This window comes from Schistocerca serialis, chromosome 4, assembly GCF_023864345.2.
Source record: "Schistocerca serialis cubense isolate TAMUIC-IGC-003099 chromosome 4, iqSchSeri2.2, whole genome shotgun sequence".
Taxonomy (NCBI): Eukaryota; Metazoa; Arthropoda; class Insecta; order Orthoptera; family Acrididae; genus Schistocerca; species Schistocerca serialis.
This window is the reverse complement of record NC_064641.1, coordinates 662,000,445-662,016,683: the sequence shown is the minus strand read 5'-3', so window position 1 is coordinate 662,016,683 and position 16,239 is coordinate 662,000,445. Positions and strand designations below refer to the sequence as shown.

General features: G+C 43.8%; 1 protein-coding gene across 1 annotated transcript in view; it reads right to left on the bottom strand.

Moving 5' to 3' along the window:
• Nucleotides 1-12,645, bottom strand: part of LOC126473133 (WD repeat-containing protein 75) — a 195,330-nt gene extending 182,685 nt beyond the window's left edge. The window contains exon 1 of the mRNA XM_050099988.1: nucleotides 12,498-12,645. Coding sequence (XP_049955945.1) covers nucleotides 12,498-12,592 — 95 coding nt within the window. The 5' untranslated portion in view covers nucleotides 12,593-12,645. The remainder of the gene's footprint in view (nucleotides 1-12,497) is intronic.
• Between the last annotated feature and the right edge of the window lie 3,594 nt (nucleotides 12,646-16,239).

Here is a 16,239-nt window from a genome sequence, read left to right as displayed (position 1 = left end):
ACTGCATGCAAACCAATGTAAAAATATTTGACAACAATAAATAATAATAAAAATAATAAACAAATAAGTAAATGATTTATTTGTCCATCACTTATTTCACAAATGTAAATGTTTTGTACCAAAAGTTTCCTTAAAGGTTAACAAGTAACAATTTTTTCAGGAGAAAAATAAGCAAATAAACCCACTGAAGGTAGTAAAAAAAGTGCTGAATCACGTCTGGGTGAAAACAAAACTACAAAGGGTCTTGCATATGGTGGAATTCCTCTCCAATTTTCTTAGCAAATGCAGAAAGAAGAACTGCAACATTCACAAGGTAATGTACATTTTATTACTCACCAGAGTTAGTTCAGTTATTTGCATGTTCAATGTATCATAGGTGCAAACTCTCGCTATGATGCAGAACAGGTCACTTGTGCTTAAATGTTTCATGAAATACTTCATATACATATGCACAGAAGATTCTAACACCCCATTTGTCAACACTGTCTAGCAATTCAGAAATATCAACAATATTATGAAAAGGATAGATTGCTACTCACCGTAAAGAGTAGAGATAGCAGCCATATCTGTGTCTATGAAGAGGGGAGGGTGGTGCTTGCTTGTGTGAATGTGTGTGTGATTTTCTTTTCTGAAGAAGGTTTTGGCCGAAAGTTTATATGTAACGGCCTCTTCATTGTGCCTGTCTGCAACTCAATGGGTTCTGTTTACAGAGGAAAGCACTCTTATCTTTTTCATAACATCGTAGCAACAAGTCAAAGTTAGACAAACTTTTAAGTTGCAGAGAGGCATGACAAAATGACTGTTACATACAAGCTTTTATCCAAAGTTATCTTCAAAAAAGAGAAATGCAAACACATTCGCACAGAAATGTGTCAAATGAGAGCAACAATCTGGAATGGGGTGGGGAACTGGGAGGGATACCAGGGTATGGGTGGGGAAGAGCAATCAGTGCTGCCTGGCAGAGCTTGCAGTGACTAGAGGCCTGGCACTTCTAGTCCCTGCATGCTCTGCCAGGCAGTGCTGATTCCTCTTGCCCCACCTATACCCTGGTATCCCTCCCAGTTTACACCACATTCCAGATTGTTGCTCCAGTTTGACACGTTTCTGTTGAATTCTGGCCGGAATTGGCAGGGACAGACGTCATATTTGTGTGTGACTTGCTTGTGAGAAGGTGTGTGTGTATTTTCCTTTTCTGTAGAAGGCTTTGGCCAAAAGCTTACATGTAACAGTCTCTTTATAGTGTATGTCTGCAACTCAGTGTGTAATGTTAACAGTGGGTGGTACTCTTATCTTTTTCATAATATTGAAGCAACCAGGAAATGCTGACAAACAGAGTTGACAACACTTATTGGCAAAGTGTATGCTAACACTGAGACTTATTTCGTTCCTCTACACTTCCAGCAGCATACTCTTAACACATAAATATCCCATCATTTATCTTCGCCAGACCAATGTTCAACAGTTCTGTCAACGTGACATAAGTTCCTGGGGAAGGTTTGCAACCAATACAAACCATTCAAATATTTGTAATTTGTGTACACAAATAAGGAAGGCAGGAAGCTTCAGGTTTAACATCATGTCAGTGTACACAAGTAGCACCTTCCCATCATTTCAGTTGTTGACTGGACAAGAGAACTGCCCCCCCCCCCTCGCCATGCTTATTTGTTTATCTGTCTCCTATTTACACCAACAAGTAGTACACCCAACCTATGAGGAGTGGAATCTGACATTATCAGGTTCAATTGACATTAACTTTGTGATATTAATTGAAACCTTCAATGTTGCTTTGACAACTCATTATCAAATGGTCAACCTTCAACCTAACCCAGATCACAGGCTATGCTATTGTTCAGTATTTCACTACAACTAAGATTTCGTATTCACTCTTCTTTGCTTTGTCAACTCACAATCACACAGTCCCATCTCAATCTAACCTATACCCTGGATTATGCTACAGATCAGTCTGTCATACATGATCCACATTCCAAAATATAATAAAGAGACACAAAATTGTTGTCAGGTTTTTGTTTTCTTTCTGTTTGTACATGTACAACATCACACACAACAACATCTGGTGTCGACAGGTTCAATTGGCCCCTCCGAGTTACCAAAGTATGAACTCAAAAGTTGACATTTCAGTCCTAGGAGAAGCTAAAACACAGCTTTCAATCTATAGGATATAAGTAGGTATTTTTCACATTTACTATAAGCCAGAGACGATGATGATCATAAAATGTATAGTGCTCTGAATTATCTGTGATATGCATCTACTCTTTATTTCGTGCCTTTCATAACAGAAAGAAACCAGCTTCAATAGTGAAATTCCATGGGGGAGAGGGGACACATGATATTAAAAAAACTCCATAGCTAGAATCAATTGAGAAGAGACATTCACACTTGCATTATCAAGAATAATGTGAAATGGCATTTGATTTAATCTGCAATGCGTCATTAAGCGTAAGGAAACACACTGCTGTATTTAAGCAACAACAAAAGCCTAGGTCAGAAGTTTATGGAAAAGGAAATTTCTCACACTATTTTATTCTATATGAAATTAAATTTAGCTTATGTTTCAGAAGATTTGTTGGTTGGTGATAAAGCAACAGAGAATCTGCACTCTGAAGCCCTGGTTGGGGTAAAGATCATTAATGCAAAATTACACTACTGCAGTTATTAACCATTAGCCATCAAAATTATTGTACACTTACACATGATATTCTTCCTAGCTGTAGTGATGTAAATGCTGTCTATTCAGTGTATTTAAGATTAAAGTTTCAGGTGAAACAAAAGAGATTTGGACATGAAGTGTATCTCAAACTATTATTTTGCACAAGTTTTACACTGTTGATGTCTCTTATAGTAATACTTTAAATTACATATTTTCAACAGTATTGGTCCTACAACACTTTTCTGTGGCAGGCTCCATCCTACCAGAATAAGACCTAACCAGTAATAAATCACCAGTCCCACTGCATTTCTTATCGGATATTTCATAATTACATATTTATCAAGTGATAGTTTTTAGACGTCTAAGAAATAATACGAACAGACCACTGCGGCTCATGAATACTGAGAACAATCAAGCATTGAATAACTGTAGCTTCTGACGTAAATCACAGATTCTGCAATGTTCAGTGTCTACAGTGTCTTGCTGCCACAGTATTAATTTAGAGATATGAATTATATGACATTTATTGCTTGTTTTACATTCGCGATTACTTGTCTACACCACTATTTTTACACATGTTACTGTGTAATCCATAAACTGCCAAATGAACATTCTACATACAACAGTACTTGAGTTACAAATAAAGGGATAAATTATAAGTTGGTTGGTTGGTTTGTTTGTGGGGGTTGAAGGGATCAGACTACAAAGGCCATCGATCCTGAAACACCCACATGGAACAAAAACAAGCAACAGAGATGACATGGGACAACACAGAACAAGACAGACATAGACAAAGACCAGAAAAGAGGAATTAAAAACACACAGAGTGTTACAGTGGTTGGCCGACCATGGAAAAAAAAAGGAAAAGCCAACCACCAAGAGACACACTAAAAACTCCAATCTAAAACCGTAGGCCAAAGGCCAGATTCAACATAAAAAAGAGAGACAAACCGTCAGATCGAGTGATAAAAGCCCCCAGCTCTAATAAAACTCAAAATGAAGCTTGCCATTGCAGTGTCATCTGTTAAAAGTGCAGGGAGTGTATCAGGCAGTGCAAACGTCTGTCTGAGCGCAGTTAAAAGCGGACAGTCCAACAAAATGTGGACCACTGTCAACGCTGAACCACAGCAACAGACAGGTGGGTCCTTGCGGTGCAATAAATAACCGTGCATCAGCCAGGTGTGGCCAATACATAGCCGGCAGAGGACAATGGAGTCCTTGCGAGAGGCCTGCAAGGAGGAGTGCCACACACCGGGAGTCTCCTTGACGATTCAAAGTTTGTTGGGTGAAGGCAGTGTGCGCAATTCATCACCCCAGGTGCCAAGAACCTTCTGCCGCAAAACTGACTGGAGATCACACTCCGAAAGGCCAATCTCCAGGGCAGGTACGCTGATAGCCTGTTTGTCAACATGTCAACACGTTCATTACCTGGGATGCCGACATGACCCGGGGTCCACACAAGGACCACGGAGCGGGCACAACAGGGAATAGTATGGAGGGACTCCTGGATAGCCATCACCAGATGAGAGTGAGGAAAACACTGGTTGATAGCTCGTAAACCAGCCAGGGAATCACTACAGATAATGAAGGACTCACCTAAGCAGGAGTGGATATACTCTAGGACGCGAGAAATGGCAACAAGGTCTGCAGTGAAAACACTGCAGCCATTCAGCAATGAGCATTGTTCAGATTGTTCCCAAGAGTAAAAGCATACCCAGCTCGACTAGCAACCATCAAATCGTCAGTATAGAGTACAGCAGAGCCGGGAAACGTGGCAAGGATGGAAAGAAAGCATCAGTGGAGGGCCTCAGGAAGGACTGAATCTTTTGGGCTTGTGCCAAATCCAGCTGAAGACATGGGCGGGACACACAACATGGGGATAGACACATATGGGCCCAGAAAAGAGGTGGGAGAGGGAAAACCTCAAGCCCAGACAGAAGAGACTGGACGTGAACCGCAATCGGACACCCTCACCAGGGCCACTGTTCGGGATGATGGACGACCGAATTGGGGAACAGGATACGGTAATTTGGATGCCCAGGAAAGCTACAAACATGTGCAGCATAAGCGGCCAGTAGTCTTTGGCCCCTAAGACCCCACCCATGAAGCATGGTGAGGATGTGATGTCGCCATGTGGTAATGTATGGCTTCTACATGTCAAAAAAAGATGGCAACCAGATGCTGATGGTGGGCAAAGCCCGTACAGATGACAGACTCCAGGCAGACAAGATTATCGGTGGCAGAGCGACCCTTACGGAACCCACCCTGAGACAGTGTCAGATGGCCCCAAGACTCAAGGAGCCAACTCACCCTCTGGCTCACCATACACTCCACCAACTTGCACAGAACGTTGGTGAGGCTAATGGGGCGGTAGCTGTCCACCTCCAGTGGGTTCTTGCCAGGCTTCAACACTGGTATGATAATGCTTTTCCGCCACTGAGATGAGAACTCACCCTCAACCCAGATATGATTGAAAAGGTCTAGGTGTCGTCGCTGGCAGTGCACCGAGAGGTGTTAGAGCATCTGATAGTGGATGTGATCCGGCCCGGGAGCCGTATCAGGGCAAGCGCACTTTGGAATTACCACTCACTTAATGGCGCATTGTATGATTAGGGGTGGCGCATATGGAATGAAAGGCTCTGACATTCCAACTGCTCTTTCAGGGAGCGGAAGGCCAGCGGGTAATTCATAGAAGCAGAACTATGAGCATAATGCTCTGCTAAGAGTTCCGCAATCGTGTCGGAGTCAGTACAGTCTGCTTCATTCAGGGAAAGCCCAGGTATGCTGATGGGGGTCTGATATCCATAGAGTCACCTAATCCTGGCCCAAACCTGCAATGGAGAGGTACGGATACCAATGGTGGAGACATACCTTTCACAGCACTCCTGCTTCCGTTGGCGAATAAGTCATCGAGTACGGGCATGAAGCCACTTAAAGGTAAGGATGTGTTCCAGTGATGGGTGCCACTTACGACGTTGAAGGACCCGCCAGCGATCTCTAATCGCCGCAGCATTCTCCGGCAACCACCAAAGCACAGTCCTCCACCGAGGGTACCCGGAAGAAGAGGGAAATGCAGATTCTGCTGCAGATATGATGCCAGTGGTTATCATGTGAACCACCACATCAATGGCATCATGAGAAAGAGGCTCAATAGTGGCAATGGAGGCGAATGAGTCCCAGTCACCCTTAGTCAAAGCCCATCTGGGGAGGCACGCAGAAGAGTGACACGTGGTAGTGACAGAAAGATCAGCAAGTGGTCGCTACCGCACAAGTCGTCATGCACACTCCATCGGACAAACGGTAGAAGGCCAGGGCTGCAGACTGAAAGGTTGATGGCTGAGTATGTGCCATGCGCCACACTGAAATGTGTGGAGGCACCATTATTTAAAAGAGAAAGGTCGAGCTGTGCCAACACTTGCTTAATGACAGTTCCACGGCTTGTTGCCACCAAGCCACCCCACAAAGGGTTATGGGCGTTAAAGTCACCCAGTAACAGAAAAGGTGGGAGCAGTTGGGCTATCAGTGCAGCCAATACATGCTGCGGGACATCACCATCCGGCGGAAGATAGAGACTGCACACAGTAACAGCCTGAGGCGTTCACACCCAAACAGCAACAGCCTCTAACGGTGTTTGAAGAGGGACACACTCGCTGTAAAGAGAGTTAAGGACGTAGACATAGACTCCACCAGATACCCTCTCATAAGCTGTCCGATTCTTATAATAACCCCGATAGCCACAGAGGGCGGGGACTCGCAATGCCGGAAGCCACGTTTACTGGAGAGCAATGCAGAAGAAAGAGTGAAGGCTGAAAAGTTGTCGGAGCTCAGTAAGGTGGTGGAAGAAACTGCTGCAGTTCCACTGGCGAATGACATCGTCCGCAGTCGAAAACGGCGTGAAGGGACCAACGAGGCATTTTACGCCACTGGGTCATCTACCGCCACCAAAGGAGAGCCAGAATAGAGAACCATTGCATCTGAGGTAGAGACGAGATCGAGGTCGTTGGGGGACGCCAAAATCTGCAAATCGTCCTCAAACAGAGAGGTGGTTGTAACAGGTGGCACAGAGGGAACCTGAACCTTTCCCTTCCAACACAGGGTTTTTTCTTCTTCTTCTTTGTCTGCCCCTCCATCTGTTGTTCCTTAGGAGCAACCTGAGAGGGAGCCTCTGGAGGAGGGTCAGGGACAGACGAAGAACGGGAAATTCTTCGGTCTGCCGCTCGTGGCTCCTTGAGCCACTGACTGATGTCAGATGTCACGCTGAAGGATGCCTTAGAAGATAAGACTTCCAAGGGACCCTTTAGCGTGACAGAAGCTGGAGGAAGCTGGTGTACCTCGGGTGGGAGTGGGGGTTCCTATATCCCTGTCAATTTGGGGGGGGGGGGGGTGTTGGTCTCCAAAGGGAAGTACCTTGGGAGCAACGGAAGAAACAGTGCCCCCATCACCGACACGGGGGAAGAGTCAGAGTGGCCCTGAGGGCCCGCTGGAGGTTTGACAATGGCAGGGACATCCATTGCCAACGGGGGCAACGAAGTTGCAGTTTCAGCATAGGATGCAGCCATTGGAACAGGATGAACGCGTTCGTATTTTCTCTTTGCATCGTAATAGGTGAGCCTGTCTAGGGTTTTGATTTCCATTATTCACCACTCCTTATGGAAAACAGGGCAGTCAGGCAAGCAGGGGGAGTGGCGCTTCCCACAGTTAACACAAGTGGCAAGTGGGAGGAGCGCCCGAGTGCAGAGGAATACCACAATCCCTGCAGGTGGCACTGGAGTTACAGCGAGATGACATGTGGCCAAATGTCCAGCACTTGAAGCACTGCATAGGAGGAGGGACGTAAGGTTTCACGTCGCAACAGTAAACCATCACCTTGACCTTTTCAGGTAACGAGTCACCCTCAAAAGCCAAGATGAAGGCATCTTTAGCAACCCTGTTATCTTTGGGTCCTCTATGCACACGCCAGATGAAGTGGACACCCCGTCACTCCAAGTTGGTGCGTAGCTCCTTATCCAACTGCAAAGGAGGTCACAATGGAAAATAAGACTGTGGCCCAAGTTAAGACTTTTATGTGGAGTAATCGACACAGGGATATTACCCAGCATTTCACAGGTGAGCAATGCCCACAACTGGGTTGGGGAGGCCACTTGGATCAAAATCATCCCACTATGCATTTTAGATAATACTACCACTTCCCCAAACCTATCTTCAAGGTGGTCTATGAAAAACTGGGGCTTTGTTGCCTGAAAGGTCTCTACATCAGTCCTGCCGTAAACTAGGTACTGAGGCAAATACGACACTTGAGACCTGGTCACCCTACAGTCCTCCCCAGGGAGGGGAACAATCGGGAATAATACATCACAGCATCAAAACCATTTCTGACACACTTGAAGACTGCTGGGGCCGAGCGAATACCAACTAGATTCGATTTAACCTGTTTCATTGCAGGTCATCTGCCCTGATGCCACCCACTCCAACCAGGGGCTCTGTCCACAAGCGCCACCCAGCCTCAGCAAGGGCCACCTGGCAGGATGGCCATCGCCGGGTGTCCCGGTGCCCCAGAAGTATGGGCACCTACTAATTGGCATACGCAGGGAGGTCTCAGCTCAGGCATCAGCAGTGTGATCCCTGTGTTGTCAGAGGGCAACCACCAAGAGGGTACATGACAACCCCACTGTGATGGACTGGCTACCACACTGGATTTCGGGTGTCGAAATGGTCCAGAATTATAGTGGGCACGAAGGACAGTACAGCCTATAAGATGTTGGGTGCAAAGCCCACGACACAACAAGAAGGAGCATGCAAGAGCTTGGTGCATGATGGACAAACAAAAAACACCATGTAAGGCGTTCATCACCAAATGGCATGCACTATCAACAGAAATGTGGAGGTCATAGACGAGAGGGGACCATCACAGAAAAGCCGAAATGTTGGAGACTCCTTTTAGTCGCCTCTTACCACAGGCAGGAATACGGCAGGCCTATTCTTACCCCTGGACCTGCAGGGAGAGGGGGGGGGGATAAATTATTATACAAATACAACACAATTAATAATAATGTGGTAGTGTATGATACAACTGGCTATTATTAAGTTATGGACCCCATAAAAAGCACTCCAAAACAGTTTTAGTTCTAAAGGCCTAAGCCTAGCATGGAACAATGGAAACAATAGATTATACAATTTATGGCAACAATTTTTATGTCATCGCACGTCGCTGGTCGAAGACTCTCAGCAGCCACACTAGGGAATTGCCATCACATATGTAGGCTACCGTAAACCTCACAACACAAACAGCTGTGTGGGTCTGGAATAGTTCCATGACTGGCCAGCTTGGACCACTGATGAATGGAAACACATTTTTCTGCACTGCCGTGGATTTAAATTGTTGGTGTGTATTGCAGCAACCTGGGGAGAGCTCTCATTCTGCCAATGTTTGGAACAGGCATAGCAGTGTTACTCCTGGCGTCGTGGTGTGGGGAACAGACAGTTACAACTTGAGGTCATGGCTAGAAGCGATTCAGAGAACTCTGACAGCACACTGGAATGTCAAGGACATCTTACGTCCTCGTGCGTAATCTCCCACGCAAATTAATTGTGGTACCCTGCTTTAGCATGACAATGCTCTTTCATACATGGCATACTGTTTGTGTGATGTCGAGATATTCCTGTGACCAGTAAGATCCCCAAATCCGTCCTCATGTATGGCACCAGTTCAAATGTGAAATCCTTCCCTGTGCCAGTATCCAGGATATCAAAGGCCAGTTACAATAGATCTGGGCCAGCTTGTCTCAAGAGAGAATACACAGCTTTATTACGCCCTTCACAACTGAACAGAATCAGCCCACGCATCCAGGCCAGGGGGTTGCAATGTCATACTGATAGGTGCTCATAATGCCAAGCTGTTTGTAAATCTGATTCTACACCGTAATCATGCAAATTACATGACACAGGCCTACCCTCACAATCCATGAAGTTTCATTTTGTTTGCTTTTCCCCTTCTGGGTGCATCATTCTTTCCATCAGGCACTTTATTACCTGAACACCACAAGGCATGGAAGTTGTTTACCAGGGATGGTATTCTGCCCCCAAAGCTCACATCAATACACTGTACTTAATACTTGAGGGAGGAGGGTGAGGTCTGAGACAAATGGATGCAGCTCATTATAATGTCGTTGGATTCAGCAGGCATGTGACTGAGCATATGATGGTCTGCTGATGTGTCAAATAATACAATCTGAGATGGTTCATGGAACCTGGCTAAGATGGTTGCAAGAGAACTATAAGGGGATGAAAGAGGTACTACTCACTTCTGGAATTTAACACTAATGGTAAGACTCAGAACAAGATAAAACAATCCTTGAGACAGAAATCTCTGCATGGTCAATATGCAAGACAGCTGGAGTACTTCAAATATGGCAGAGGGCAGGAGCATCTATGGCTTAAAAGAGAAAGAATGAGGACTCTAATAGTCGTTGGAATGTATCTGGTTGAACTACAAAAAGATTATCATGAAAACCACTCAGGTGATGATGTTGATTTTGTGGAGTACTCTCTGAGAATACAACCCTAAAGCTGTTCTTTCAGCTGGGTGTAAGACCATCCTCTACAATTAACAAATACACACTGAATGAATGGCAGCAGCTAAGATCATTGAATGTCAACCATGGAAAAGATCATGTGTCTTAATGGATGTCTTAGTCCCAAGTGATGTTAACAATAATGAGGAAGTAGCTCCGAATAAATGTAAATTTTAGACTTTTTAATTATCTGAGCATCAAGGTCAGTCAAATGTGGAATGCACAGAATTCTTCTTGTAGAGCAGCTGCAACTGTGTAAGTCCATTTTGTAAATATAAGAGAGCACATAACAGTTGCTGAATCAACAATCTTTTATTGCATACATGATCGACGATCGGTTTTGGAACACTAAAACAACTTGAGGATCTACTCTCATTGTCTTGTAACAAAGTATTTTCATTACTAGAGCTTTACGCCAGATGATGGAATTTCGAGTGTTCTGAAATTGGATGTGTATGCAAAAAAGATTATTGATTCATCAACAGTTGTGTGGTTTCTTCATTTCACAAAACAAATGTGGAATGTTAACTGATACCATCCCTGTGTCATTGGTGCCTATACCACATAACTTGCTCTGACTAGAATGTAGCAACAACTGCAAAATACAACATAGTGCTGTTCATAACAACCCATTCTTCTGCAAAAATCACATTTATCACTTCGTCACCAAATATACTTCCCAGGAAGCTGAAAGTAACCTGAAGTAGACTTGTTATAGGCCTACCCAGTATTATAATGTGTATTGTGAAAAATATGATAATACAACAACAATACTGAAACTTCCTGTCAAATTAAAATTGTATGCCTGACCGAGATTCCAACCCTGGTGCAGCACAGTTTAATCCACCACGAAATTTCAAAACAGCGCGCACTGTCATACAGAGTGCAAAACTCATTCTGGAAACAATAATAACGTGTGCGTTCCTTTCACATTCCAATAGTAAGCAGGAAATAGGCCGACAAGAATATCATGACATCACAAACATGAATCATAATTTATAAATTCCATTCACTCTGATCGATGTGCCAGTTTCATGCATACAGAACACTAATAAAGTAACAACTACTACGTGTAAAAGGATTTCAATAATTTCTGCAAAGACAGGGCGGAACGTAGCTCAGCGTATGATAGTGAAAGCTATCTTCCATGGTTGTGGTGACAGGCTGATCTTTGCTGTATATCGACATCTATATGCTACGCCTCTCCCCGATGTTGTTCAATCTGTATATTGAGCAAGCAGTAAAGGAAACAAAAGAAAAATTCGGAGTAGGTATTAAAATTCATGGACAAGAAGTAAAAACTTTTAGGTTCGCCAATGACATTGTAATTCTGTCAGAGGAATGGACAGTGTCTTGAAAGGAGGATATAAGATGAACATCAACAAAAGCAAAACGAGGATAATGGAATGTAATCAAATTAAGTCGGGTGATGCTGAGGGAATTAGATTAGGAAATGAGACACTTAAAGTAGTAAAGGAGTTTTGCTATTTAGGGAGTAAAATAACTGATGATGGTCGAAGTAGAGAGGATATAAAATGTAGACTGGCAATGGCAAGGAAAGCGTTTCTCAAGAAGAGAAATTTGTTAACATCAAGTATAGATTTAAGTGTCAGGAAGTCGTTTCTGAAAGTATTTGTATGGAGTGTAGCCATGTATGGATGTGAAACATGGACGATAACTAGTTTGGACAAGAAGAGAATAGAAGCTTTCGAAATGTGGTGCTACAGAAGAATGCTGAAGATAAGGTGGGTAGATCACGTAACTAATGAGGAAGTATTGAATAGGATTGGGGAGAAGAGAAGTTTGTGGCACAACTTGACTAGAAGAAGGGATCGGTTGGTAGGACATGTTTTGAGGCATCAAGGGATCACAAATTTAGCATTGGAGGGCACCGTGGAGGGTAAAAATCGTAGAGACAGACCAAGAGATGAATACACTAAGCAGATTCAGAAGGATGTAGGTTGCAGTAGGTACTGGGAGATGAAGAAGCTTGCACAGGATAGAGTAGCATGGAGAGCTGCATCAAACCAGTCTCAGGACTGAAGACCACAACAAAAACAACAACAACAACAACATGCTACGCTGGCAATATTTGTTCCATATCCAATACATAACTTTATAGCGGCATGTGAACACTGCTTGATAACTGATTGAGACATATCTAATTTCGGTATGAAACCGTCGATGTTACATTCGAAGGACTGATGGCACAGGGTATGTTACGAGTAACCTATCAAACAAACATACAAATTTCTTACCGTCCATCTTTCGAAAATACGGGCTGGCGATCGATTACACTACCACCACCTTTCCGACTCACAATTAATTCACATTCTTTTTCCATGGTGCCCATGTCGATTCTCACCCACAACAATACTAACCACGTGTTATAAGTTTGTAAACATACCAAAGATGTAACGATGCAAACAAAAACGTGTGACTACAGCAATCTTTGGGTACATTAGCAGTGTGTTGTCTCTGGGATGAGCAGAAAAGCGGTTATCTACAGGCACGTCCACACGCAACAAACTGTTTGCGCGAATATCCTCACATCACAAATGCGCAGGCAGAACGATGCGTGTGAACAGGAGATTCGCGCAGAGATGAGATGCATGGAGTTGAAGATGTGAGCGAAATTGTTCAAATGTGTGGGTTCAAATCATATCTGCATAAATTGCTTGGAGCGTGTGGACAGGAAATCGCCGCAAGTCTGGTGATAAAACGTATCTGGTTGTTTCTCATTTGTGTGTACAGATTGAATTTTAAAATGGCAGATAAACGTCAGTGTTGTTGATTGTTCATTGCCGAATTTACCGTATTGTGTTGGAGTCATTCATGCTTACGGAAAATCAGAAGCAGAGAATAAAGCGTTAGGGAGAAGAAGGCAGTTGCTGATTGTCCTTTAACATAGGAATTACGAACGGCTAGCCCCACGGCAAACAGGAAAAAGGTATATAATAAAATGAATCGTTGCATACTATTTACCGCAAACAGCCAAACAAAGTAACCAAACCTATTCGATTTGGTGCTGGGGGATTATTAGGAAACTTTCACTTGGTACAGGTATGGTCCTACTCGTAATCTAATGTGAGTCGTAACAGCGTAGCAAAACAAAGCAGCCTCTATTTGTTGTTAGGAAGAGAGCAATCAGAATATTGTGTTAAGCTGATAGTGGATCTTTGAGCAGTGCCTTCACGGACATAGGCATTATTTCAACTTTTTATTTCTTAATGTAATATGTGATTCATAACAAGAATTAATAAGAGGTAAACTGTAGAATTCACTGCTAGAATACTACAAGTAAAACTTTCCAGATACACAATGAATCCCTGCCTAGAGTTCAGAATGGAATTTTATTTTCTGGTGCAAAAGTTGCTGGTAGACTTCAGGCAGGGAATTGAAAATCTCATGTGTGTGTGGCTCTGAGCACTATGGGACTTTACATCTGAGGTCATCAGTTCCCTAGAACTTAGCATTACTTAAACCTACTAACCTAAGAACATCACACACATCCATGCCCGAGGCAGGATTGGAACCTGCGACCGTAGCGGTCGCGCCGTTCCAGACTGAAGCGCCTAGAACCGCTCGCCCACATGGGCCAGCTTGAAAATCTCGACTTAACAACAAAGTGAACTACAGCTCATTGCCACATATATAGCTTCTAAAAAAATACTGGTTTCGAACACATCTAAAACTGTAAAAATGTGATCTGTAACTTGTCAGAATTGAGGTACTATACAGTACTTTACTTTCCTTAACGAAAGCATCCTTCGGGAAGGCATAAATAGATCACGTATGGCTTGGCTCTGAGCACTATGCGACTTAACTTCTGAGGTCATCAGTCGCCTAGAACTTAGAACTAATTAAACCTAACTAACCTAAGGACATCACACACATCCATGCCTGAGGCAGGATTCGAACCTGCGACCGGACCGGTCGCTCGGCTCCAGACAGTAGCGCCTAGACCCGCACGGCCACTCCGGCCGGCAGATCACGTATGTTGCGTATGATTTCACGCAATGCTTGTTTCGAAATTGCAGTGGCAAATTCTAGATCGTTGTAATTACTATTTCCAGGAATTTTAACGTCACCGCTTATGTGGAGAAATTTCTCTCCCCATACAAGTGTTTTTCCGTATTATACTGGGAGTTATGAGTGTCAAAAGATAATTAAACGTTTCTAAATCCATCCTGAAATAATTACTCAAGCCATCGAGTTCATCCTGCAACTTGTGAAGTACGTGTGTACAAAAACTGCCTTTGCTTTAGCAGCCACTGTTTAAATCATTTTCAACAACAGATTTTCCTCCATTTCTGAAGAAATTAAATTAGCTTTGAGGTTACTGTAAGACAGCAGTCCATTTCCCCTGAAATTTGTCTCTACAGATAGCGCGCGAGCAGCAGATTGACACTTTCTTCAATTGAAATACATCTTCAACGCCAATTTCGTAACTTTTTTACAACAAATTTTACCAATACCGAAGCGTTTTCGAGAGATACTCAATCCTTTGAAACAGCATTTATTCATTGGAATTAGATAAATGAGCTGCTTTTTTAATTCGTCTGCTGAAATTGCCATTTTATAGTGGTGTAGTGATTAACCCTCGAACGGGCGCGCCTACGTGGAGTTCGCCAATAGCAAATAACGTTGTCTTGCACTATTCCATTGTGAGCCCATACCTATTCCTTCATTATTGCTTCAACTAAGACAGTGATAAGTTGTGTTGTACGTCCAAGTAAGCAGCAGTAATATTAAATAAAAGGCTAGCTAAGTGAGGAAAAAATATGACAAATGCGAGAAAATGACCCAGCGTCCCATCTAGCAGCACAACTCCACAATGAAGCAGTTATTTACGAGACAATTAGTTACCAAATAACCCGCTGGCAGGGATCCGATGCATAAGCGCTGTTTAATGGTTTGCGTGGTCATTACGTGGGGCAACACTTGTACGTGGTAAAAAGAGTGATAAAATGAAAGTTTATTTTATTATTGTTTTATTAAACAGTGATGTAGCTCATGTAATATCAGTTTCTTTTATTGTTGCTTAACTAAATTAAGATTAAACTGTGATTTTGCTCATACGTGTTTACCTTGGTACCATGAAGAAACTATTCCTTACATGTGTACAGAGTGCGTTGTGCTCCCACTCGTTCGTTGGTTGATTTGGGGGAGGGGACCAAACAGCGAGGTCATCGGTCGCCATCGGATTGGGGAAGATAGTCGGCCGTGCCCTTTCAAAGGAACCATGCCAGCATTTGCCTGAACGGATTTTGGAGAAATCACGGAAAACCTAAATCAGGTTCGCCAGACGCGGGTTACAACAGTCGTCCTCCCGAATGCGAGTCCAGTGCGCTAACCAGTGCGCCATCTCGCTCGGTCGCCTGCTCGTGTTACGAAAAACGGCGCGCCCGTTCGAGAGTTAAGTGTGTTGAGATACAGACTGTAGTGTAGCTATACAACACTTTCGCGTCTTGCCATATCTAATTGTTTTTCACCTACACGTTTCTACAAGGTTTTGAGAATACATTATTAAGTTAATACCGGTTCCCATCAGATCACAAAAGTTAAGGGCTACCAAGCCACTGCTATCCCCGTGCATAAAAACTCCATTATTCAGGTTCATCTCTGCAGGCCCCTGTTATTGCACCCTACACCGGGGTCCTTGGTTTGCCTCCATGTACTCAGGTGCCTCGTTCATTGAGATGCACTTTTTCACCCTACGATGTGACTGACTGACAACAGAACCAATCATGAAGTCAGTCTCTTCTCTTGGCCCGATGGAATGCTACACTCGCCAAGGTTGGTTGGTTTTGGGGAAGGAGACCAGACAGCGTGGTCATCGGTCTCATCGGATTAGGGAAGGATGGGGAAGGAAGTCGGCCGTGCCCTTTCAGAGGAACCATCCCGGCATTTGCCTGGAGTGATTTAGGGAAATCACGGAAAACCTAAATCAGGATGGCCGGACGCGGGATTGAACCGTCGTCCTCCCGAATGCGAGTC